Source organism: Oncorhynchus keta, unplaced genomic scaffold, assembly GCF_023373465.1.
Source record: "Oncorhynchus keta strain PuntledgeMale-10-30-2019 unplaced genomic scaffold, Oket_V2 Un_contig_5186_pilon_pilon, whole genome shotgun sequence".
NCBI lineage: Eukaryota > Metazoa > Chordata > Actinopteri > Salmoniformes > Salmonidae > Oncorhynchus > Oncorhynchus keta.
In genome coordinates, this window is record NW_026288159.1 from 33570 (window position 1) to 60000 (window position 26431).

At 46.5% G+C, this 26431-nt stretch overlaps 1 protein-coding gene across 1 annotated transcript in view; it reads right to left on the reverse strand.

The window, feature by feature from the left end:
- The window catches only part of LOC118379835 (dysbindin-A-like), a 53066-nt gene that overhangs the window by 20768 nt on the left and 5867 nt on the right, over positions 1 to 26431 (reverse strand). The window contains 2 exon segments of the mRNA XM_052509920.1: positions 13325 to 13347; positions 25582 to 25714. Coding sequence (XP_052365880.1) covers positions 13325 to 13347; positions 25582 to 25714 — 156 coding nt within the window.

Below are 26431 nucleotides of genomic sequence, written 5' to 3' on the forward strand. Positions count from 1 at the left end.
ACCTGATCAAAAGTAGTGCACTATATAGGGAATAGGGTACCAATGGGCCGTAGACCTACTGCTGGTCACTCTAAATCCCTGCCTCTTTACTATAATGGTTAAGAGCTAGAGAAATCAATACCCTCTGAAGGGAGTGTAAAAGTAAGGAGTGAATAGACTGACACTTTAAGCCATTTTCCTGCTATTACTGCATATCAGTGCTGCATTTTTACCCACACCACCGAGCGAATTACCCTCCTCACCCTCCTCACCCCGCTGCCGAGACTGATTTAAGTAGTAAAACGTCAACAACAACAACGGCCCACATTTCAGACAGGTGTCCTATCGCTGCCTGCATTTTTATCTTTATTTAACCAGGCAAGTCAGTTAAGAACAAATTCTTCTTTTCAATGACAGCCTAGGAACAGTGGGTTAACTGCCTGTTCAGGGGGAGAACGACAGATTTGTACCTTGTCAGCTCGGGGATTTGAACTTGCAACCTTCCGGTTACTAGTCCAACGCTCTAACCACTAGGCTACCCTGCCGCCCCAAATCACCCATAGCGACACAGCAAGTCGCCCGGTAACAGTGGAACCGTTCACAGTCCAGTGAGCACCAGAGCAGATACCCCAGACCGTCTATGTCTGCATGGGGGCATTCTAATTAGATTCTAATGTGGCATATCAGCTCTACATGTTATGTAAGGACGTTGCTGCACATTCCTGACCAGTTATGTATATTAAGGTAACTGGTGATCACTGCATTCATAGAGGAGTTATTGACTGGTAGAATTGCTCCCGTTACCTACGTTACCAACACTTAGATCCCTTCAACCTGACCTTTTCTGTTTCCTGACAATAGACAAACTGTTGGGGCAAAAAGGAGCAGAGCGTAACTGCATGGGTTCATCATATGACTGAGACGCACGCACGCACGCACGCACGCACGCACGCACACACACACAGCAAAGTCCTATTGAAAGAAAACCGTGGCAGTAGCACAGATCACCAACATCAAAGCATCGCCAAATAGACATTCCACTTTAAACATGAGGAGAATAACTAATACAGAGAGACAGACAGAGGGAGGGAGGGAGGGAGACAGACATAAAGACAGGGACATGGAGAGAGATACAGACAAAGACAGAGGGACATGGGAGAGAGACAGACAGAGGGAGGGAGGGATGGACAGAGACATGAAGACAGGGACATGGAGAGAGAGACAGACAGAGGGAGGGAGGGAGACAGACATTAAGACAGGGACATGGAGAGACAGACAGAGGGAGGGGACAGGGAGGGAGAGAGACAGACATTAAGACAGGGACATGGAGAGAGAGACAGACAGAGAGAGAGAGAGGGAGACAGACAAGAGGGAGAGGAGAGGAGACAGAGGGAGGGAGACAGGAAGACAGGGACAGAGAGAGAGGGAGGGAGGAGACAGACATGAAGACAGGGACATGGAGAGGAGACAGACAGAGGGAGGGAGGAAGACAGGGACATGGGAGAGGACAGACAGAGGGAGGGAGACATGAAGACAGGGACATGGAGAGAGAGACAGACAAAGAGAGGGAGAGAGGGAGACATGAAGAGGGACATGGAGAGAGAGACAGACAAAGAGAGGGGGAGACATGAGACATAAAGACAGGGACATGGAGAGAGAGACAGAGAGGGGAGAGAGACAGACATGAAGACAGGGACATGGAGAGAGAGACAGACAAAGGAGGGAGAGAGACAGACATGAAGACATAAAGACAGGGACATGGAGAGAGAGACAGACAAAGAGAGGGAGAAAGATATGAAGACATAAAGACAGGGACATGAGAGAGAGACAGACAGAGGGAGGGAGACATGAAGACATAAAGACAGGGACATGGAGAGAGAGACAGACAAAGAGAGGAGAGTCATGAAGACATAAAGACAGGGACATGGAGAGAGAGACAGACAAAGAGAGGGAGACATGAAGACAGGGACAGGAGAGAGACAGACAGAGGGAGGGAGACATGAAGACAAAGACAGGGACATGGAGAGAGATACAGACAAGAGGGAGAGAGACAGACATGAAGACATAAAGACAGGGACATGGAGAGAGATACAGACAAAGAGGGAGAGAGACAGACATGAAGACACAAAGAGGACATGGGAGAGAGACAGACAAAGAGAGGGAGAGACAGGTGTGAAGACATAAAGACAGGGACATGGAGAGAGAGACAGACAGAGGAGGAGACATAAAGACAAAGACAGGGACATGGAGAGAGACAGACAGAGGGGAGAGACAGACAAAGAGAGGGACATGGAGAGAGAGGCAGACAGAGGAGGGAGACATGAAGACATAAAGAGAGGTGGGACATGGAGAGAGAGACAGACAGAGGGAGAGGAAGACATAAAGACAGGGACATGGAGAGACAGACAGAGGGAGGGGAGACATGAAGAGAGAGGGACATGGAGAGACAGACAGAGGGAGGAGACATGAAGACATAAAGAGAGGGACATGGAGAGAGACAGACAGAGGGAGGGAGACATAAAGACAGGGACATGGAGAGAGAGACAGACAGAGGGAGGGAGACATGAAGACATAAAGAGAGGGACATGGAGAGAGAGACAGACAGAGGGAGGGAGACATGAAGACAAAGACAGGGACATGGAGAGAGACAGACAGAGGAGGGAGGAAGACATAAAGAGAGGGACATGGAGAGAGAGACAGACAGAGGGAGGAGACATGAAGACAAAGACAGGGACATGGAGAGACAGACAGAGGGAGGGAGACATGAAGACATAAAGAGAGGACATGGAGAGAGAGACAGACAGAGGGGGAGACATGAAGACAAAGACAGGGACATGGAGAGAGACAGACAGAGGGAGGGAGACATGAAGACATAAAGACAGGGACATGGAGAGACAGACAGAGGGAGGGAGACATGAAGACATAAAGAGAGGGACATGGAGAGACAGACAGAGGGAGGAGACATGAAGACATAAAGAGAGGGACATGGAGAGAGAGACAGACAGAGGGAGGGAGACATAAAGACAGGGACATGGAGAGAGAGACAGACAGAGGAGGAGACATGAAGACATAAAGACAGGGACATGGAGAGAGAGACATGAAGACATAAAGACAGGGACATGGAGAGAGAGACAGACAGGGACATGGGAGAGAGAGACAGACAGGGAGGGAGACATGAAGACATAAAGAGACGGACATGGAGAGAGAGACAAAGAGGGAGAGAGACAGACATGAAGACAGGGACATGGCGAGAGAGAGACATACAGAGGGAGGGAGACATAAAGAGAGGGACATGGAGAGAGAGACAAAGAGAGGGAGAGAGACAGACATGAAGACAGGGACATGGAGAGAGAGACAAAGAGAGGGAGAGAGACATGAAGACAGGGACATGGAGAGAGAGACAGACAGAGGGAGGGAGACATGAAGACAAGAGAGGGACATGGAGAGAGAGACAGACAGAGGGAGGAGACATGAAGACATAAAGGAGGGACATGGAGAGAGAGACAGACAGAGGGAGGGAGACATAAAGACAGGGACATGGGAGAGAGACATAAAAAGAAAGAGGAAAATGGAGAGACATAACAGAGAGAAAAAAACGAGAAAAACGAGAGAGAGAGAGAGAGACAGAGAGGACAAAAGCATTGTAACCTACAGGAGTTCCTGGAGCTGCTCCCTGGAGAGGACATGACTGGTGTCCTGGTGATCGTGACGACCCAGGCCGGCCCAAACCCCGAGCGGAGAGCGAGACCAGACGCTCAGCTATGCCACGGCTACACCACCACTACAGCTAACCCCCATTCTGCATCGACAGAGTGGTTACACACTACCTCGCTCAAGAGGACGGATAACGCTTCTGTGCTGCCACACACACACACCGCAATGCTGTGAGGGAGCACGTGCAGTACTGCCAGGCTGAGGAGACACTGCTGTAGTGGTGAGGAGAGGGGAGGGGGCTGCCTGGGAGTGTACCACTCACTACTCACAAGGGGGGGCTGCCTGGGAGTGTACCACTCACTTCTCACAAGAGGGGAGAGCTGCCTGGGAGTGTACCACTCACTTCTCACAAGAGGGGGCTGCCTGGGAGTGTACCACTCACTTCTCACAAGAGGGGGGCTGCCTGGGAGTGTACCACTCACTTCTCACAAGAGGGGGGCTGCCTGGGAGTGTACCACTCACTTCTCACAAGAGGAGGGCTGCCTGGGAGTGTACCACTCACTTCTCACAAGAGGGGGCTGCCTGGGGTGACCACTCACTTCTCACAAGAGGGAGAGCTGCCTGGGAGTGTACCACTCACTTCTCACAAGAGGGGAGAGCTGCCTGGGAGTGTACCACTCACTTCTCACAAGAGGGGGGAGAGCTGCCTGGGAGTGTACCACTCACTTCTCACAAGAGGGGAGAGCTGCCTGGGAGTGTACCACTCACTTCTCACAAGAGGGGGAGAGCTGCCTGGGTTTGTTCCACTCACATCTCACAAGAGGGGAGAGCTGCCTGGGAGTGTACCACTCACTTCTCACAAGAGGGGGAGAGCTGCCTGGGAGTGTACCACTCACTTCTCACAAGAGGGGAGAGCTGCCTGGGAGTGTACCACTCACTACTCACAAGAGGGGGAGAGCTGCCTGGGTGTGTACCACTCACTACTCACAAGGGGAGAGCTGCCTGGGTGTGTACCACTCACTACTCACAAGAGGGGGAGGGCTGCCTGGGAGTGTACCACTCACTACTCACAAGAGGGAGAGCTGCCTGGGAGTGTACCACTCACAAGAGGGGAGGGCTGCCTGGGAGTGTACCACTCACAAGAGGGGGGAGGGGGCTGCCTGGGAGTGTACCACTCACAAGAGGGGAGGGCTGCCTGGGAGTGTACCACTCACTACTCACAAGAGGGGAGGGCTGCCTGGGAGTGTACCACTCACTACTCACAAGAGGGGGAGGGGAGGGCTGCCTGGGTGTGTACCACTCACTACTCACAAGAGGGGAGGGCTGCCTGGGAGTGTACCACTCACTACTCACAAGAGGGGAGAGCTGCCTGGGAGTGTACCACTCACAAGAGGGGAGGGCTGCCTGGGAGTGTACCACTCACAAGAGGGGAGGGCTGCCTGGGAGTGTACCACTCACAAAGGGGGAGGGCTGCCTGGGAGTGTACCACCACTACTCACAAGAGGGGAGGGCTGCCTGGGAGTGTACCACTCACAAGAGGGGAGGGCTGCCTGGGCTGTACCACTCACAAGAGGGGGGAGGGCTGCCTGGGAGTGTACCACTCACAAGAGGGGGAGGGCTGCCTGGGAGTGTACTCACAAGAGGGGAGGGCTGCCTGGGAGTGTACCACTCACTACTCACAAGAGGGGGAGGGCTGCCTGGGAGTGTACCACTCACTACTCACAAGAGGGGGAGGGCTGCCTGGGAGTGTACCACTCACTACTCACAAGAGGGGGAGGGCTGCCTGGGAGTGTACCACTCACTACTCACAAGAGGGGGAGGGCTGCCTGGGAGTGTACCACTCACTACTCACAAGAGGGGGAGGGCTGCCTGGGAGTGTACCACTCACTACTCACAAGAGGGGAGGGCTGCCTGGGAGTGTACCACTCACTACTCACAAGAGGGGGCTGCCTGGGAGTGTACCACTCACTACTCACAAGAGGGGGAGGGCTGCCTGGGAGTGTACCACTCACTACTCACAAGAGGGGGAGGGCTGCCTGGGAGTGTACCACTCACTACTCACAAGAGGGGGAGGGCTGCCTGGGAGTGTACCACTCACAAAGGGGAGGGCTGCCTGGGAGTGTACCACTCACAAGAGGGGAGGGCTGCCTGGGAGTGTACCACTCACAAGAGGGGAGGGCTGCCTGGGAGTGTACCACTCACAAGAGGGGAGGGCTGCCTGGGAGTGTACCACTCACAAGAGGGGAGGGCTGCCTGGGAGTGTACCACTCACAAGAGTGGGGGAGGGCTGCCTGGGAGTGTACCACTCACAAGAGGGGAGGGCTGCCTGGGTATGTACCACTCACAAGAGGGGAGGGCTGCCTGGGAGTGTACCACTCATTACTCACAAAGGGGAGGGCTGCCTGGGAGTGTACCACTCATTACTCACAAGAGGAGGGCTGCCTGGGAGTGTACCACTCATTACTCACAAGAGGGGGAGGGCTGCCTGGGAGTGTACCACTCATTACTCACAAGAGGGGAGGGCTGCCTGGGAGTGTACCACTCATTACTCACAAGAGGGGAGGGCTGCCTGGGAGTGTACCACTCACTACTCACAAGAGGGGGGAGGGCTGCCTGGGAGTGTACCACTCACTACTCACAAGAGGAGGGCTGCCTGGGAGTGTACCACTCACTACTCACAAGAGGGGAGGGCTGCCTGGGAGTGTACCACTCATTACTCACAAGAGGGGAGGGCTGCCTGGGAGTGTACCACTCACTACTCACAAGAGGGGAGGGCTGCCTGGGAGTGTACCACTCACTACTCACAAGAGGGGGAGAGCTGCCTGGGAGTGTACCACTCACTACTCACAAGAGGGGGAGGGCTGCCTGGGAGTGTACCACTCACTACTCACAAGAGGGGAGGGGGGGCTGTCTGGGAGTGTACCACTCACTACTCACAAGAGGGGGGGGGGCTGCCTGGGAGTGTACCACTCACTACTCACAAGAGGGGGCTGCCTGGGAGTGTACCACTCACTACTCACAAGAGGTGGAGAGCTGCCTGGGAGTGTACCACTCACTACTCACAAGAGAGGGAGGTGCTTCTAATAATAAAAACAGATAGTGGGAAACCTAGGCTGCATCATAAATGCCACCCTCTTCCCTACATAGTGCACTGCTTTCGAAAGTAGTGCACTAAACAACCTGCCAATTACCTTGTTGTTGTCCTCCCCTTGTTGTGCCGCCCCCCCTTGTTGTGCCCCCCCCCCCCAAAGTTCATCAAATGTCTACCCTGCTTGACCTGTTAAGAGATATTGATTGAGAGTGATCTCTATAGAGACTACTGTGGAGGAGGGATTGACACACCTACTGCATTAGAAATTCAAAGCACCTCGCTAGATGAGTTTCTATAAAAGAACCACAAAAACTTCCATGTCTTTAGTTAAGATCCCTGACAGCGAAATAGATTCTGTGACTGAGCTTAGAACAGTCTCTCCCGCCCGTTCCTTCTGCGGTCAAGACGCGGTCGCGCCCGTTCAGTCTGCGGTTAAGACACGGTCGCGCCCGTTCCGTCTGCGGTTAAGACACGGTCACGCGCCCGTTCCGTCTGCGGTCAAGACGCGGTCACGCCCGTCTCCGTCTGCGGTCAAGACGCGGTCACGCCCGTTCCGTCTGCGGTCAAGACACTTAGGTCACGCCCGTTCCGTCTGCGGTCACGCCCGTTCCGTCTGCGGTCAAGACGCGGTCACGCCCGTTCCGTCTGCGGTCAAGACACGGTCACGCCCGTTCCGTCTGCGGTCAAGACACGGTCACGCCCGTTCCGTCTGCGGTCAAGACACGGTCACGCCCGTTCCGTCTGCGGTCAAGACACGGTCACGCCCGTTCCGTCTGCGGTCAAGACGCGGTCACGCCCGTTCCGTCTGCGGTCAAGACACGGTCACGCCCGTTCCGTCTGCGGTCAAGACACGGTCACGCCCGTTCCGTCTGCGGTCAAGACGCGGTCACGCCCGTTCCGTCTGCGGTCAAGACACGGTCACGCCCGTTCCGTCTGTGGTCAAGACACGGTCACGTCCGTTCAGTCTGCGGTTAAGATACAAGCCTTTAGTTTAATCTCACATTAGCTCAGCAGCTCTCTCTCTCTTTCTACTAGAAAGGCTCTGCTCCTGCAGTACTGAACAACACCACACTGCTTCAAGGTAGCATCCCAAATGCCACCCTATTGACCAGGGCCCAGGCCAAAAATAGTGCATTATATAGGGTATTGGGTGCCATTTGGGATACAGACACTGCTTAAATTCTGACTAAACTAATCTAAAAGTGTAGAGGACATATAAAATATAAATCTCTGAAAAGAGATGCAATTTATGTCTCAGCTCGCTTAGGTCTCAGCTCCCTTAGGTCTCCTTGTCTCAGCTCGCTGAAGGGGACAAACGACTATCTAATTCCTTTCTTTCTTTAACTCCTTATTGTGACATCATCTCTGTGGTGTATCTAATGTTCTAGATCCCTCCGGCTAAAAATATCAAGATGGTGGGGTGTTCTAAGCAGTTCCCATCCTGGCTACAACAGGAAATTAACGTCATGCATAATGAGGCGAGGAGAATTTCAAGGAAATGTACCTCCCTAAAGCTAAAATCTGGTGTCTTACTGCTATTCTGGCCCATTCAGTTTCATTTATATGTTTTAATACGAAATAAAAGCCACAAATATAAATAATCAAAGCCACGTATGAATATTAACGATACAAAAAGAATGTGTATTCTACCATGTAACATTTCCAGATGAGAATATCCATGGACAATAACATTTCACAGAGAACAGCCTACCTGTTTAAAAGACCACAACAGACACACTCATTGATCCCCTTCCATTATTCATATCCTGAGAACGCAACTCTGCATAGCAACATGCAAATCGCTATTTTCTTTTAGTACCACAAACACTAGTAAAGTGGTTATTGAATGGCTCATGAATGATTCATTATAGACACTGGACAGGACTAAGCTTCTAGCGTCAAACTCTTTTCTGGACACATCACTGTCAGGCAGACCTTTACAGTCAGGTTGATCCACCTCTCCTCCCCCTCTCCCCCCACCCTCCCCTCCCACATCATCTCTCCTCCCCTCCTCCTCCCCTCCCCATCATCTCTCCTCCCCTCCTCCCCCTCCCCCACATCATCTCCTCCCCCTCCCCTCCCCTCATCTCCCCCACTCCCCTCCCCTCCCCATCATCTCTCCTCCTCCCCTCCCCATCATCATCTCCTCCTCCCCCACTCCTCCCCTCCCACATCATCTCTCATCTCCCTCCCCTCCTCCTCCCCTCCCACATCATCTCTCCCACATCTCCTCCCCTCCTCCTCCTCCCACATCATCTCTCCTCCCCCTCCTCCTCCTCCTCCCACATCATCTCTCCTCCCCTCCTCCTCCCCTCCCACATCATCTCTCCTCCCCTCCCTCACTCTCACTCCTCCCACATCATCTCTCCTCCCCTCCTCCCCTCCCACATCTCTCCTCCCCTCCTCCTCCCTCCCACATCATTACACTCTATTCCCTATTTAGTGCACGACCAGGACCTCTGGTCAAAAGCAGTGCACTATATAGAGAACAGGGTGTCCTTTGGGATTCAGCCTGGGAGCCAGTAAACTGCCTCCAACAAGGGAATCTCATCATGTTCACTTCGATAACGTCACAACTAGCTATTCTGTGAGAATACTGTGTATATAGCTGTGAAACATATTTTATTCCCCGTTAAGAGGTCATTAAACTAATGAGCGTGCACATCAAACTAATGAGCGTGCACATCAAACTAATGAGCGTGCACATCAAACTAATGAGCGTGCACATCAAATATGTTGAGATGTTGAGCAAAACCACAGTCGTGATGATGTTCTCTTTCAGGCCTGTCTGCCAGACAGCGTCTCAGTACAGGAAGATTGTCACACACACACACACGCCTGTCACACACACACACACGCCTGTCACACACACACACACGCCTGTCACACACACACAAAACTGCTAGAAATAGTGAGTTCTGTATTGAATTGATCTGCATCCCATTCAGCGAGAGTGACAGGCCCTTTAGTGGAGATCCATCATATTATGATCCGGTAAAAAGGAGGTGATTCTATTGGAGGAGAAGTAACGTTGTAATGTCACACTGTTCATTCTATTGGAGGTGATGTAACGTTGTAATGTCACACTGTTCATTCTATTGGAGGAGAAGTAACGTTGTAATGTCACACTGTTCATTCTATTGGAGGTGAAGTAACGTTGTAATGTCACACTGTTCATTCTATTGGAGGTGATGTAACGTTGTAATGTCACACTGTTCATTCTATTGGAGGTGATGTAATGTCACACTGTTCATTCTATTGGAGGTGATGTAACGTTGTAATGTCACACTGTTCATTCTATTGGAGGTGATGTAATGTCACACTGTTCATTCTATTGGAGGTGATGTAATGTCACACTGTTCATTCTATTGGAGGTGATGTAATGTCACACTGTTCATTCTATTGGAGGAGATGTAATGTCACACTGTTCATTCTATTGGAGGTGATGTAACGTTGTAATGTCACACTGTTCATTCTATTGGAGGTGATGTAACGTTGTAATGTCACAATGTTCATTCTATTGGAGGTGATGTAGCGTTGTAATGTCACACTGTTCATTCTATTGGAGGTGATGTAACGTTGTAATGTCACACTGTTCATTCTATTGGAGGTGATGTAACGTTGTAATGTCACACTGTTCATTCTATTGGAGGTGATGTAACGTTGTAATGTCACACTGTTCATTCTATTGGAGGTGATGTAGCGTTGTAATGTCACACTGTTCATTCTATTGGAGGTGATGTAACGTTGTAATGTCACACTGTTCATTCTATTAGAGGTGATGTAACGTTGTAATGTCACACTGTTCATTCTATTGGAGGTGATGTAACGTTGTAATGTCACACTGTTCATTCTATTGGAGGTGATGTAATGTCACACTGTTCATTCTATTGGAGGTGATGTAACGTTGTAATGTCACACTGTTCTTTCTATTGGAGGTGATGTAACGTTGTAATGTCACACTGTTCATTCTATTGGAGGTGATGTAACGTTGTAATGTCACACTGTTCATTCTATTGGAGGTGATGTAACGTTGTAATGTCACACTGTTCATTCTATTGGAGGTGATGTAGCGTTGTAATGTCACACTATTCATTATATTGGAGGTGATGTAATGTCACACTGTTCATTCTATTGGAGGTGATGTAGCGTTGTAATGTCACACTGTTCATTCTATTGGAGGTGATGTAACGTTGTAATGTCACACTGTTCATTCTATTGGAGGTGATGTAACGTTGTAATGTCACACTGTTCATTCTATTGGAGGTGATGTAACATTGTAATGTCACACTGTTCATTCTATTGGAGGTGATGTAACGTTGTAATGTCACACTATTCATTATATTGGAGGTGATGTAATGTCACACTGTTCATTCTATTGGAGGTGATGTAACGTTGTAATGTCACACTGTTCATTCTATTGGAGGTGATGTAACGTTGTAATGTCACACTGTTCGTTCTATTGGAGGTGATGTAACGTTGTAATGTCACACTGTTCATTCTATTGGAGGTGATGTAACGTTGTAATGTCACACTGTTCATTCTATTGGAGGTGATGTAACGTTGTAATGTCACACTATTCATTATATTGGAGGTGATGTAATGTCACACTGTTCATTCTATTGGAGGTGATGTAACGCTGTAATGTCACACTGTTCATTCTATTAGAGGTGATGTAACGTTGTAATGTCACACTGTTCATTCTATTGGAGGTGATGTAACGTTGTAATGTCACACTGTTCATTCTATTGGAGGTGATGTAACGTTGTAATGTCACACTGTTCATTCTATTGGAGGTGATGTAGCGTTGTAATGTAGCATGAAGATCCATACCAGAACCAGGATATTCCTGCTGAGAGGTCATTATGACGGAGAGGTCAATGTGACACAGCTTGTGACAATACTCTTAGAGGGGATCTTACTGACTGTACATGAGAATAATGTTCTGTTTAGAGGGGATCTTTCTGACTGTACAGAATACTGTTCTGTTTAGAGGACATCTTACTGACTGTACAGAATACTGTTCTGTTTAGAGGACATCTTACTGACTGTACAGAATACTGTTCTGTTTAGAGGACATCTTATTGACTGTACATGAGAATAATGTTCTGTTTAGAGGACATCTTACTGACTGTACAGAATAATGTTCTGTTTAGAGGACATCTTACTGACTGTACAGAATACTGTTCTGTTTAGAGGACATCTTACTGACTGTACAGAATACTGTTCTGTTTAGAGGACATCTTACTGACTGTACAGAATACTGTTCTGTTTAGAGGACATCTTATTGACTGTACATGAGAATAATGTTCTGTTTAGAGGACATCTTACTGACTGTACAGAATAATGTTCTGTTTAGAGGACATCTTACTGACTGTACAGAATACTGTTCTGTTTAGAGGACATCTTACTGACTGTACAGAATAATGTTCTGTTTAGAGGACATCTTACTGATTGTACAGAATACTGTTCTGTTTAGAGGACATCTTACTGACTATACAGAATACTGTTCTGTTTAGAGGACATCTTACTGACTGTACAGAATACTGTTCTGTTTAGAGGGGATCTTACTGACTGTACATGAGAATACTGTTCTGTTTAGAGGGGATCTTACTGACTGTACAGAATAATGTTCTGTTTAGAGGACATCTTACTGACTGTACATGAGAATAATGTTCTGTTTAGAGGACATCTTACTGACTGTACAGAATACTGTTCTGTTTAGAGGACATCTTACTGACTGTACAGAATACTGTTCTGTTTAGAGGACATCTTACTGACTGTACATGAGAATAATGTTCTGTTTAGAGGGGATCTTACTGACTGTACAGAATAATGTTCTGTTTAGAGGACATCTTACTGACTGTACATGAGAATACTGTTCTGTTTAGAGGACATCTTACTGACTGTACAGAATACTGTTCTGTTTAGAGGACATCTTACTGACTGTACAGAATACTGTTCTGTTTAGAGGACATCTTACTGACTATACTGTTCTGTTTAGAGGACATCTTACAGACATCTTACTGACTGTACATGAGAATAATGTTCTGTTTAGATGGGTTCTGTTTAGATGGGTTCTGTTTAGAGGGGATCTTACTGACTGTACATGAGAATACTGTTCTGTTTAGAGGACATCTTACTGACTGAGAATACAGAATACAGAATGTTCTGTTTAGAGGACATCTTACTGACTGTACAGAATACTGTTCTGTTTAGAGGACATCTTACTGACTGTACATGAGAATAATGTTCTGTTTAGATGGGTTCTGTTTAGATGGGTTCTGTTTAGAGGGGATCTTACTGACTGTACAGAATAATGTTCTGTTTAGAGGACATCTTACTGACTGTACATGAGAATAATGTTCTGTTTAGAGGGGATCTTACTGACTGTACAGAATAATGTTCTGTTTAGAGGACATCTTACTGACTGTACAGAATACTGTTCTGTTTAGAGGACATCTTACTGACTGTACATGAGAATAATGTTCTGTTTAGATGGGTTCTGTTTAGATGGGTTCTGTTTAGAGGGGTTCTGTTTAGAGGGGTTCTGTTTAGAGGGGTTCTGTTTAGAGGGGTTCTGTGTAGAGGGGTTCTTACCTTTGAGAGACTCCAGCTCTTTTCTGTGAAAGACAATAGGAACAACAGTTAGAAGCAGTCTTTTCACGCGTGTCCCTCACGCTCTGTGCCAGAGTCTTTACAGCCTGTTATGAAGACAAACTGCAGGAACAGACATAACAGGAAGACATAACAGTAACATGCTTTTCATTTAACAACAACTGCAAAGTGCTGCTACAGTGAGTCCATCATTGAGTCCAAAACTACATGATGCTCATTCTAAAGCTTCATTCAGATACAGCAGAGTTCAGCTCCTCTTTCGAGTCTATACCCTCAGATGAACAATAACCTCCCATCAGCTCCTCAGATCTCTAGTCTCTACCCTCAGATGAACAATAACCTCCCATCAGCTCCTCTCTCAAGTCTATACCCTCAGATGAACAATAACCTCCCATCAGCTCCTCTCTCTCTCTAGTCTATACCCTCAGATGAACAATAACCTCCCATCAGCTCCTCTCTCTCTCTAGTCTATACCCTCAGATGAACAATAACCTCCCATCAGCTCCTCTCTCTCTCTAGTCTATACCCTCAGATGAACAATAACCTCCCATCAGCTCTCTCTCTCTCTAGTCTATACCCTCAGATGAACAATAACCTCCCATCAGCTCCTCTCTCTCTCTAGTCTATACCCTCAGATGAACAATAACCTCCCATCAGCTCCTCTCTCTCTCTAGTCTCTACCCTCAGATGAACAATAACCTCCCATCAGCTCCTCTCTCTAGTCTATACCCTCAGATGAACAATAACCTCCCATCAGCTCCCTCTCTAGTCTCTACCCTCAGATGAACAATAACCTCCCATCAGCTCCTCTCTCTAGTCTATACCCTCAGATGAACAATAACCTCCCATCAGCTCCTCTCTCTCTAGTCTCTACCCTCAGATGAACAATAACCTCCCATCAGCTCTAGTCTACCTCTCTCTCTAGTCTCTACCCTCAGATGAACAATAACCTCCCATCAGCTCCTCTCTCTCTCTAGTCTCTACCCTCAGATGAACAATAACCTCCCATCAGCTCTCTCTCTCTCTAGTCTATACCCTCAGATGAACAATAACCTCCCATCAGCTCCTCTATCTCTCTAGTCTATACCCTCAGATGAACAATAACCTCCCATCAGCTCCTCTCTCGCTCTAGTCTATACCCTCAGATGAACAATAACCTCCCATCAGCTCTCTCTCTAGTCTATACCCTCAGATGAACAATAACCTCCCATCAGCTCCCTCTCTCTAGTCTACACCCTCAGATGAACAATAACCTCCCATCAGCTCCTCTCTCTCTCTAGTCTCTACCCTCAGATGAACAATAACCTCCCATCAGCTCCTCTCTCTAGTCTATACCCTCAGATGAACAATAACCTCCCATCAGCTCCTCTCTCTAGTCTATACCGTCAGATGAACAATAATCTCCCATCAGCTCCTCTCTCTAGTCTCTACCCTCAGATGAACAATAACCTCCCATCAGCTCCTCTCTCTCTCTAGTCTATACCTCAGATGAACAATAACCTCCCATCAGCTCCTACCCTCTCTCTCTAGTCTCTACCCTCAGATGAACAATAACCTCCCATCAGCTCCTCTCTCTCTCTAGTCTATACCCTCAGATGAACAATAACCTCCCATCAGCTCCTCTCTCTCTCTAGTCTCTACCCTCAGATGAACAATAACCTCCCATCAGCTACTCTCTCTCTCTAGTCTATACCCTCAGATGAACAATAACCTCCCATCAGCTCCCTCTCTCTAGTCTACACCCTCAGATGAACAATAACCTCCCATCAGCTCCTCTCTCTCTAGTCTATACCCTCAGATGAACAATAACCTCCCATCAGCTCCTCTCTCTCTCTAGTCTCTACCCTCAGATGAACAATAACCTCCCATCAGCTCCTCTCTCTCTCTAGTCTATACCCTCAGATGAACAATAACCTCCCATCAGCTCCTCTCTCTAGTCTCTACCCTCAGATGAACAATAACCTCCCATCAGCTCCTCTCTCTCTAGTCTCTAGTCTCTACCCTCAGATGAACAATAACCTCCCATCAGCTCCTCTCTCTCTAGTCTCTACCCTCAGATGAACAATAACCTCCCATCAGCTCCTCTCTCTCTAGTCTATACCCTCAGATGAACAATAACCTCCCATCAGCTCCTCTCTCTCTAGTCTATACCCTCAGATGAACAATAACCTCCCATCAGCTCCTCTCTCTCTAGTCTATACCCTCAGATGAACAATAACCTCCCATCAGCTCCCTCTCTCTCTAGTCTATACCCTCAGATGAACAATAACCTCCCATCAGCTCCTCTCTCTCTCTAGTCTCTACCCTCAGATGAACAATAACCTCCCATCAGCTCTCTCTCTAGTCTCTACCCTCAGATGAACAATAACCTCCCTCACCCTCAGTCTATACCCTCAGATGAACAATAACCTCCCATCAGCTCCTCTCTCTCTAGTCTCTACCCTCAGATGAACAATAACCTCCCATCAGCTCTCTCTCTCTAGTCCCTCAGATGAACAATAACCTCCCATCAGAACAATAACCTCCATCTCCTCTCTCTAGTCTCTACCCTCAGATGAACAATAACCTCCCATCAGCTCCCATCAGCTCTCTCTCTCTCTAGTCTATACCCTCAGATGAACAATAACCTCCCATCAGCTCTCTCTCTCTAGTCTATACCCTCAGATGAACAATAACCTCCCATCAGCTCCTCTCTCTCTCTAGTCTATACCCTCAGATGAACAATAACCTCCCATCAGCTCCTCTCTCTCTCTAGTCTCTACCCTCAGATGAACAATAACCTCCCATCAGCTCTCTCTCTCTAGTCTATACCCTCAGATGAACAATAACCTCCCATCAGCTCCTCTCTCTCTCTAGTCTCAGATACCCTCAGATCAGATGAACAATAACCTCCCATCAGCTCCTCTCTCTAGTCATACCCTCAGATGAACAATAACCTCCCATCAGCTCCTCTCTCTCTAGTCTATACCCTCAGATGAACAATAACCTCCCATCAGCTCCTCTCTCTAGTCTCTACCCTCAGATGAACAATAACCTCCCATCAGCCTCTCTCTCTCTAGTCTATACCCTCAGATGAACAATAACCTCCCATCAGCTCCTCTCTCTAGTCTATACCCTCAGATGAACAATAACCTCCCATCAGCTCCTCTCTCTCTAGTCTATACCCTCAGATGAACAATAACCTCCCATCAGCTCCTCTCTCTAGTCTATACCCTCAGATGAACAATAACCTCCCATCAGCTCCTCTCTCTCTCTAGTCTATACCCTCAGATGAACAATAACCTCCCATCAGCTCCCCTCTCTCTCTCTAGTCTATACCCTCAGATGAACAATAACCTCCCATCAGCTCCTCTCTCTCTCTAGTCTATACCCTCAGATGAACAATAACCTCCCATCAGCTCCTCCCTCTCTCTCTAGTCTATACCCTCAGATGAACAATAACCTCCCATCAGCTCCTCTCTCTCTAGTCTACACCCTCAGATGAACAATAACCTCCCATCAGCTCCTCTCTCTCTCTAGTCTACACCCTCAGATGAACAATAACCTCCCATCAGCTCCTCTCTCTCTCTAGTCTATACCCTCAGATGAACAATAACCTCCCATCAGCTCCTCTCTCTCTCTAGTCTATACCCTCAGATGAACAATAACCTCCCATCAGCTTCTCTCTCTCTAGTCTATACCCTCAGATGAACAATAACCTCCCATCAGCTCCTCTCTCTCTCTAGTCTACACCCTCAGATGAACAATAACCTCCCATCTGTGAATCAAGGCCAGAAACAAAGTCTTTCAGCTGTCTGGGTTTACACATCACTTAACAGCCAGGGCTATTTAATGGCTGTCTAATGGCAAAGTACAACTAAAAACACAAATCTTTTTTATTTAACCTTTATTTAAGTACGCAAGTCGGTTAAGAACAAATTCTTATTCATCATGACTGCCTACCCCGGCCAAACCCGGACAACTATAAGCACTATAATGCCAAGGACTGACATGAATAACAGGCATGTTGTTTTCCTTTGAACAGATGACGCTTCATTTTGTCTCACATAAATCACTGAAAGTGAATCTCCTTCTAGTTGTTATCTCGCTCCCTCTACTCTGCTAGGCATGAGCCTGCAACTCTCATCAGGGTAGCCTAGTGGTTAGAGCGTTGGACTAGTAACCGGAAGGTTGCAAGTTCAAACCCCGAGCTGACAAGGTACAAATCTGTCATTCTGCCCCTGAACAAGGCAGTTAACCCACTGTTCCCGGTAGGCCGTCATTTAAAATAAGAATTTGGTCTTAACTGACTTGCCTAGTTAAATAAAGGTTCAAAAAACCTTTAATGAACCTCTCCAGCATTGCACTTCATCATTTATTTCCTTATAGAATCATAGCCACGTGAAGGGTTCTGAACGAGCTGCAGCACCCTGATTAATGGAAATACATTTACCAAAATAAATCATTCAGAACAGCCTAGTACAGCATGAGAAGGACTATCATTTAGCCACAGAGGACCACTAGCTGTGGACTGTAGCCCAATAAAAAGGACTATCATTTAGCCACAGAGGACCGCTAGCTGTGGACTGTAGCCCAATAAAAAGGACTATCATTTAGCCACAGAGGACCACTAGCTGTGGACTGTAGCCCAATAAAAAGGACTATCATTTAGCCACAGAGGACCACTAGCTGTGGTAGACTGTAGCCCAATAAAAGGACTATCATTTAGCCACAGAGGACCACTGGCTGTGGACTGTATCCCAATAAAAAGGACTATCATTTAGCCACAGAGGACCACTAGCTGTGGACTGTAGCCCAATAAAAGGACTATCATTTAGCCACAGAGGACCACTAGCTGTGGACTGTAGCCCAATAAAAGGACTATCATTTAGCCACAGAGGACCACTAGCTGTGGACTGTAGCCCAATGAAAAAGGACTATCATTTAGCCACAGAGGACCACTAGCTGTGGAATGTATCCCAATGAAAAAGGACTATCATTTAGCCACAGAGGACCACTAGCTGTGGACTGTAGCCCAATAAAAAGGACTATCATTTAGCCACAGAGGACCGCTAGCTGTGGACTGTAGCCCAATAAAAGGACTATCATTTAGCCACAGAGGACCGCTAGCTGTGGACTGTAGCCCAATAAAAAGGACTATCATTTAGCCACAGAGGACCGCTAGCTGTGGACTGTAGCCCAATAAAAATGACTATCATTTAGCCACAGAGGACCACTAGCTGTGGACTGTATCCCAATGAAAAAGGACTATCATTTAGCCACAGAGGACCACTAGCTGTGGACTGTATCCCAATAAAAAGGACTATCATTTAGCCACAGAGGACCACTAGCTGTGGACTGTAGCCCAATGAAAAAAGGACTATCATTTAGCCACAGAGGACCACTAGCTGTGGACTGTAGCCCAATAAAAGGACTATCATTTAGCCACAGAGGACCGCTAGCTGTGGACTGTAGCCCAATAAAAGGACTATCATTTAGCCACAGAGGACCGCTAGCTGTGGACTGTATCCCAATAAAAAGGACTATCATTTAGCCACAGAGGACCACTAGCTGTGGACTGTAGCCCAATAAAAAGGACTATCATTTAGCCACAGAGGACCACTAGCTGTGGACTGTATCCCAATAAAAAGGACTATCATTTAGCCACAGAGGACCACTAGCTGTGGACTGTAGCCCAATAAAAAGGACTATCATTTAGCCACAGAGGACCACTAGCTGTGGACTGTATCCCAATAAAAAGGACTATCATTTAGCCACAGAGGACCGCTAGCTGTGGACTGTAGCCCAATAAAAAGGACTATCATTTAGCCACAGAGGACCGCTAGCTGTGGACTGTAGCCCAATAAAAAGGACTATCATTTAGCCACAGAGGACCGCTAGCTGTGGACTGTATCCCAATAAAAAGGACTATCATTTAGCCACAGAGGACCACTAGCTGTGGACTGTAGCCCAATAAAAAGGACTATCATTTAGCCACAGAGGACCACTAGCTGTGGACTGTAGCCCAATAAAAAGGACTATCATTTAGCCACAGAGGACCGCTAGCTGTGGACTGTAGCCCAATAAAAAGGACTATCATTTAGCCACAGAGGACCACTAGCTGTGGACTGTAGCCCAATAAAAAGGACTATCATTTAGCCACAGAGGACCACTAGCTGTGGACTGTAGCCCAATAAAAAGGACTATCATTTAGCCACAGAGGACCACTAGCTGTGGACTGTAGCCCAATAAAAAGGACTATCATTTAGCCACAGAGGACCACTAGCTGTGGACTGTAGCCCAATAAAAGGACTATCATTTAGCCACAGAGGACCACTAGCTGTGGACTGTAACCCAATAAAAGGACTATCATTTAGCCACAGAGGACCACTAGCTGTGGACTGTAGCCCAATAAAAAGGACTATCATTTAGCCACAGAGGACCACTAGCTGTGGACTGTAGCCCAATAAAAGGACTATCATTTAGCCACAGAGGACCACTAGCTGTGGACTGTAGCCCAATAAAAAGGACTATCATTTAGCCACAGAGGACCACTAGCTGTGGACTGTAGCCCAATAAAAAGGACTATCATTTAGCCACAGAGGACCACTAGCTGTGGACTGTAGCCCAATAAAAAGGACTATCATTTAGCCACAGAGGACCACTAGCTGTGGACTGTAGCCCAATAAAAAGGACTATCATTTAGCCACAGAGGACCACTAGCTGTGGACTGTAGCCCAATAAAAAGGACTATCATTTAGCCACAGAGGACCACTAGCTGTGGACTGTAGCCCAATAAAAAGAAAGAGCCTACAGTCGGGAACGTGAGGCAAATCTGTCAGTGAAAACACAGGTTGGAAAGTAAATGGCTCCTGCTGAAAACACTCTGCTGTCGGCTACCAACATATTAAAAGGTAACATTTTTAAAAATTAGATCTACTTCCAAATATTGTTTTACAAGAAGAGAGAAAAAGCTTTTGACACGGCGCGTCGTCAATCACCACAGAGTGAGCTGCTCATCAGTGAGTGATTTAGTGAAACTGGGCTCCCGAGTGACGCAGCGGTCTCAGGCACTGCATCTTAGTGCAAGCGGCATCACCACAGTCCCTGGATCGAATCCAGGCTGTATCACATCCGGCCGTGATTGGGAGTCCCATACAATTGGTCCAGCGTCGTCCGGGTTTGGCCGGTGTAGACCGTCATTGTAAATAAGAATTTGTTCTTAACTGACTAGTTAAATAAAGGTAACATAAAAAAGGACTATAATTTCCTCCTCATATTGTAACCTACAACGTGTCTCCACACACCGAGGCCTGGACTAGTGATGGATTCAAGACGAGGTTCATTTATTTTTTAAACCCTTTTTCTCCCCAATCTCGTGGTGTCCAATTGTTTAGTAGCTACTATCTTGTCTCATCGCTACAACTCCTGTACGGGAGAGACGAACCAACCCAACCAAGCTGCACTGCTTCTTTAACACAGCGCGCATCCAACCCGGAAGCCAGCCACACCAATGTGTCGGAGGAAACACCGTGCACCTGGAAACCTTGGTTAGCGTGCACTGCGCCCGGCCCGCCACAGGAGTCGCTGGTACGCGATGAGACAAGGATTTCCCTACCGGCCAAACCCTCCCTAACCCGGGCGACGCTAGGCCAATTGTGCGTCGCCCCACGGACCTCCCGGTCGCGGCCGGTGACGACAGACCCTGGGCGCGAACCCAGAGTCTCTGGTGGCGCAGCTAGAGCTGCCACCCGGGAGGCCACGGTGGTTTTATTGATCTCAGATTCTCAGTGTCATAGTAGCCTGCCGTCTCCATCAGGTGTGTGGTATTAAAACAAGATTCTATCAGTCTCCATCAGGTGTGTGGTATTAAAACAAGATTCTGTCAGTCTCCATCAGGTGTGTGGTATTAAAACAAGATTCTGTCAGTCTCCATCAGGTGTGTGGTATTAAAACAAGATTCTGTCAGTCTCCATCAGGTGTGTGGTATTAAAACAAGATTCTATCAGTCTCCATCAGGTGTGTGGTATTAAAACAATATTCTGTCAGTCTCCATCAGGTGTGTGGTATTAAAACAAGATTCTATCAGTCTCCATCAGGTGTGTGGTATTAAAACAAGATTCTGTCAGTCTCCATCAGGTGTGTGGTATTAAAACAAGATTCTGTCAGTCTCCATCAGGTGTGTGGTATTAAAACAAGATTATGTCAGTCTCCATCAGGTGTGTGGTATTAAAACAAGATTCTGTCAGTCTCCATCAGGTGTGTGGTATTAAAACAAGATTCTGTCAGTCTCCATCAGGTGTGTGGTATTAAAACAAGATTCTGTCAGTCTCCATCAGGTGTGTGGTATTAAAACAAGATTCTGTCAGTCTCCATCAGGTGTGTGGTATTAAAACAAGATTCTGTCAGTCTCCATCAGGTGTGTGGTATTAAAACAAGATTCTATCAGTCTCCATCAGGTGTGTGGTATTAAAACAAGATTATATCAGTCTCCATCAGGTGTGTGGTATTAAAACAAGATTCTATCAGTCTCCATCAGGTGTGTGGTATTAAAACAAGATTCTGTCAGTCTCCATCAGGTGTGTGGTATTAAAACAAGATTCTGTCAGTCTCCATCAGGTGTGTGGTATTAAAACAAGATTCTGTCAGTCTCCATCAGGTGTGTGGTATTAAAACAAGATTATGTCAGTCTCCATCAGGTGTGTGGTATTAAAACAAGATTCTGTCAGTCTCCATCAGGTGTGTGGTATTAAAACAAGATTCTATCAGTCTCCATCAGGTGTGTGGTATTAAAACAAGATTCTGTCAGTCTCCATCAGGTGTGATATTATAACAAGATTCTATCAGTCTCCATCAGGTGTGATATTATAACAAGATTCTGTCAGTCTCCATCAGGTGTGTGGTATTAAAACAAGATTCTATCAGTCTCCATCAGGTGTGTGGTATTAAAACAAGATTCTATCAGTCTCCATCAGGTGTGTGGTATTAAAACAAGATTCTGTCAGTCTCCATCAGGTGTGTGGTATTAAAACAAGATTCTGTCAGTCTCCATCAGGTGTGTGGTATTAAAACAAGATTCTGTCAGTCTCCATCAGGTGTGTGGTATTAAAACAAGATTCTGTCAGTCTCCATCAGGTGTGTGGTATTAAAACAAGATTCTGTCAGTCTCCATCAGGTGTGTGGTATTAAAACAAGATTCTGTCAGTCTCCATCAGGGTGTGGTATTAAAACAAGATTCTATCAGTCTCCATCAGGTGTGTGGTATTAAAACAAGATTATATCAGTCTCCATCAGGTGTGTGGTATTAAAACAAGATTCTATCAGTCTCCATCAGGTGTGTGGTATTAAAACAAGATTCTGTCAGTCTCCATCAGGTGTGTGGTATTAAAACAAGATTCTGTCAGTCTCCATCAGGTGTGTGGTATTAAAACAAGATTCTGTCAGTCTCCATCAGGTGTGTGGTATTAAAACAAGATTCTGTCAGTCTCCATCAGGTGTGTGGTATTAAAACAAGATTCTGTCAGTCTCCATCAGGTGTGATATTATAACAAGATTCTATCAGTCTCCATCAGGTGTGATATTATAACAAGATTCTGTCAGTCTCCATCAGGTGTGATATTATAACAAGATTCTGTCAGTCTCCATCAGGTGTGATATTATAACAAGATTCTGTCAGTCTCCATCAGGTGTGATATTATAACAAGATTCTGTCAGTCTCCATCAGGTGTGATATTATAACAAGATTCTGTCAGTCTCCATCAGGTGTGTGGTATTAAAACAAGATTCTGTCAGTCTCCATCAGGTGTGATATTATAACAAGATTCTGTCAGTCTCCATCAGGTGTGATATTATAACAAGATTCTGTCAGTCTCCATCAGGTGTGTGGTATTAAAACAAGATTCTGTCAGTCTCCATCAGGTGTGTGGTATTAAAACAAGATTCTGTCAGTCTCCATCAGGTGTGATATTATAACAAGATTCTGTCAGTCTCCATCAGGTGTGATATTATAACAAGATTCTGTCAGTCTCCATCAGGTGTGATATTATAACAAGATTCTGTCAGTCTCCATCAGGTGTGATATTATAACAAGATTCTGTCAGTCTCCATCAGGTGTGTGGTATTATAACAAGATTCTGTCAGTCTCCATCAGGTGTGATATTATAACAAGATTCTGTCAGTCTCCATCAGGTGTGTGGTATTAAAACAAGATTCTATCAGTCTCCATCAGGTGTGTGGTATTAAAACAAGATTCTGTCAGTCTCATCAGGTGTGATATTATAACAAGATTCTGTCAGTCTCCATCAGGTGTGGTATTAAAACAAGATTCTATCAGTCTCCATCAGGTGTGTGGTATTAAAACAAGATTCTATCAGTCTCCATCAGGTGTGTGGTATTAAACAAGATTCTGTCAGTCTCCATCAGGTGTGATATTATAACAAGATTCTGTCAGTCTCCATCAGGTGTGTGGTATTAAAACAAGATTCTGTCAGTCTCCATCAGGTGTGATATTATAACAAGATTCTGTCAGTCTCCATCAGGTGTGGTATTAAACAAGATTCTATCAGTCTCCATCAGGTGTGTGGTATTAAAACAAGATTATATCAGTCTCCATCAGGTGTGTGATATTAAAACAAGATTCTGTCAGTCTCCATCAGGTGTGATATTATAACAAGATTCTGTCAGTCTCCATCAGGTGTGTGGTATTAAAACAAGATTCTGTCAGTCTCCATCAGGTGTGTGGTATTAAAACAAGATTCTGTCAGTCTCCATCAGTGTGTGGTATTAAAACAAGATTCTGTCAGTCTCCATCAGTGTGTGGTATTAAAACAAGATTCTGTCAGTCTCCATCAGGTGTGTGGTATTAAAACAAGATTCTATCAGTCTCCATCAGGTGTGTGGTATTAAAACAAGATTCTGTCAGTCTCCATCAGGTGTGTGGTATTAAAACAAGATTCTGTCAGTCTCCATCAGGTGTGATATTATAACAAGATTCTGTCAGTCTCCATCAGGTGTGATATTATAACAAGATTCTGTCAGTCTCCATCAGGTGTGATATTATAACAAGATTCTGTCAGTCTCCATCAGGTGTGATATTATAACAAGATTCTGTCAGTCTCCAGTCATGTAAAGACAACTCCATGTAATGTGTTTATAAAAGGCCAACATTTTCCCAGGACCCCGGGCTACTAAAAATGTCCCCATGTGTGGAATGTCAGTAAGTGTCTCTACTCCACTGCTCTATGCCAATACGGTGATATGCATGCAATGCTTTATTAGAAAAGGTGAATTATTTTCTCTCTCATACATTCTGCTACCTCAGAACTCCCCAGGTCAGCCCACTCTCACGCTCACATTGACAAATGAAGCACTGGGCTCTTAAAATGATGACTCTAGTCTAGTGGACATGCCATCAAATAGACCTGGCAGTTTCTGACGGCGTAACGACAGTGGAATTGAAGAAGCAGCTTTGTGCATCTTGGTAAACTGTCAGGCAGCATCACACCGTAATGAGAACCTCAAGGCGTACAGAATAATAATCCCACATCACAGATAAGAGGACAATGCCACTGGAGGACTGCTGCTGTAAAGGCTTTTCTACTGAGGTGCAGGAAGGCTTAAGCAGCAATGACAGTACATCGCTTTCTGTACACGTTTCTATGAAGTATCCAATTTCCCCCACAGATGTGAATATTTTATGATATATAACGTCAATGGGTCATACAGTGGGGCAAAAAAGTATTTAGTCAGCCACCAATTGTGCAAGTTCTCCCACTTAAAAAGATGAGAGAGGCCTGTAATTTTCATCAGTTTGTCATACAGTGCATTTGGAAAGTATTCAGACCCAATGACTTTCTCCACATTTTGATTACGATACAGCGTTATTCTAAAATGGATTCGTTTTTTATTCCCTCGTTAATCTACACACAATATCCCATAATGACAAAGCAAAAACAGATAGATGTTTTTGGAAAATATATATATAATTTTTAAATGTCTGAAATGTCACATTTCCCACAGTATTCTGACCCTGCTGCTTGTTTTTCCTGGGCCGGTATGATACTATGTTATGATACTGAGGAATCCATCTGGACGCAACACAGTGGTGCATCAAGGGGTGAACCTGTTTTTATATCAGACAATAACTCAGGGATATAGAGTTGGCGGATGGTTGTCAAATGAAGTGGAGTACTAGCCAGGACGAATGACCACAACGTTATTATGTTGTAAAATCCTGAGGTCAGAGAGAACGGAAAACCTACCTCTTTTTCTTCTTGTAGTTCTCCAGCTGCAGGACCTGGAAGTGTCTGAAGCGCTGCTGCTCACACTGACCACACAGGTTGTCCAGGTACATCAGCCGGCTCTCCAGCTCCTCAAAGTCTGCCTCCAGGTGGGCTGTATGTGGCAGAGGGGGAGGGAACATATTACATTTAGTCATTTCAGTCATCCAGAGAGACTTACATGAGCAGTTAGGGTTAAGTGCCTTGCTCAAGAGCACATCGGCAGATTCAAACCAGCAACCTTTCAGTTACTGTCCCAACGCTTTTTACTGCTAGGCTACCTGATGGAACTATTGTCATGACAACTTCATTGTGCTATGAAGCTGTATCTCATTGTTGTGCCTGTCCAACTGCTGCTGGGAGACTGTTGTGCCTGTCCAACTGCTGCTGGGAGACTGTTGCCAGACTCTGTCCAACTGCTGCTGGGAGACTGTTGTGCCTGTCCAACTGCTGCTGGGAGACTGTTGCCAGACTCTGTCCAACTGCTGCTGGGAGACTGTTGCCAGACTCTGTCCAACTGCTGCTGGGAGACTGTTGCCAGACTCTGTCCAACTGCTGCTGGGAGACTGTTGCCAGACTCTGTCCAACTGCTGCTGGGAGACTGTTGCCAGACTCTGTCCAACTGCTGCTGGGAGACTGTTGCCAGACTCTGTCCAACTGCTGCTGGGAGACTGTTGCCAGACTCTGTCCAACTGCTGCTGGGAGACTGTTGCCAGACTCTGTCCAACTGCTGCTGGGAGACTGTTGCCAGACTCTGTCCAACTGCTGCTGGGAGACTGTTGCCAGACTCTGTCCAACTGCTGCTGGGAGACTGTTGCCAGACTCTGTCCAA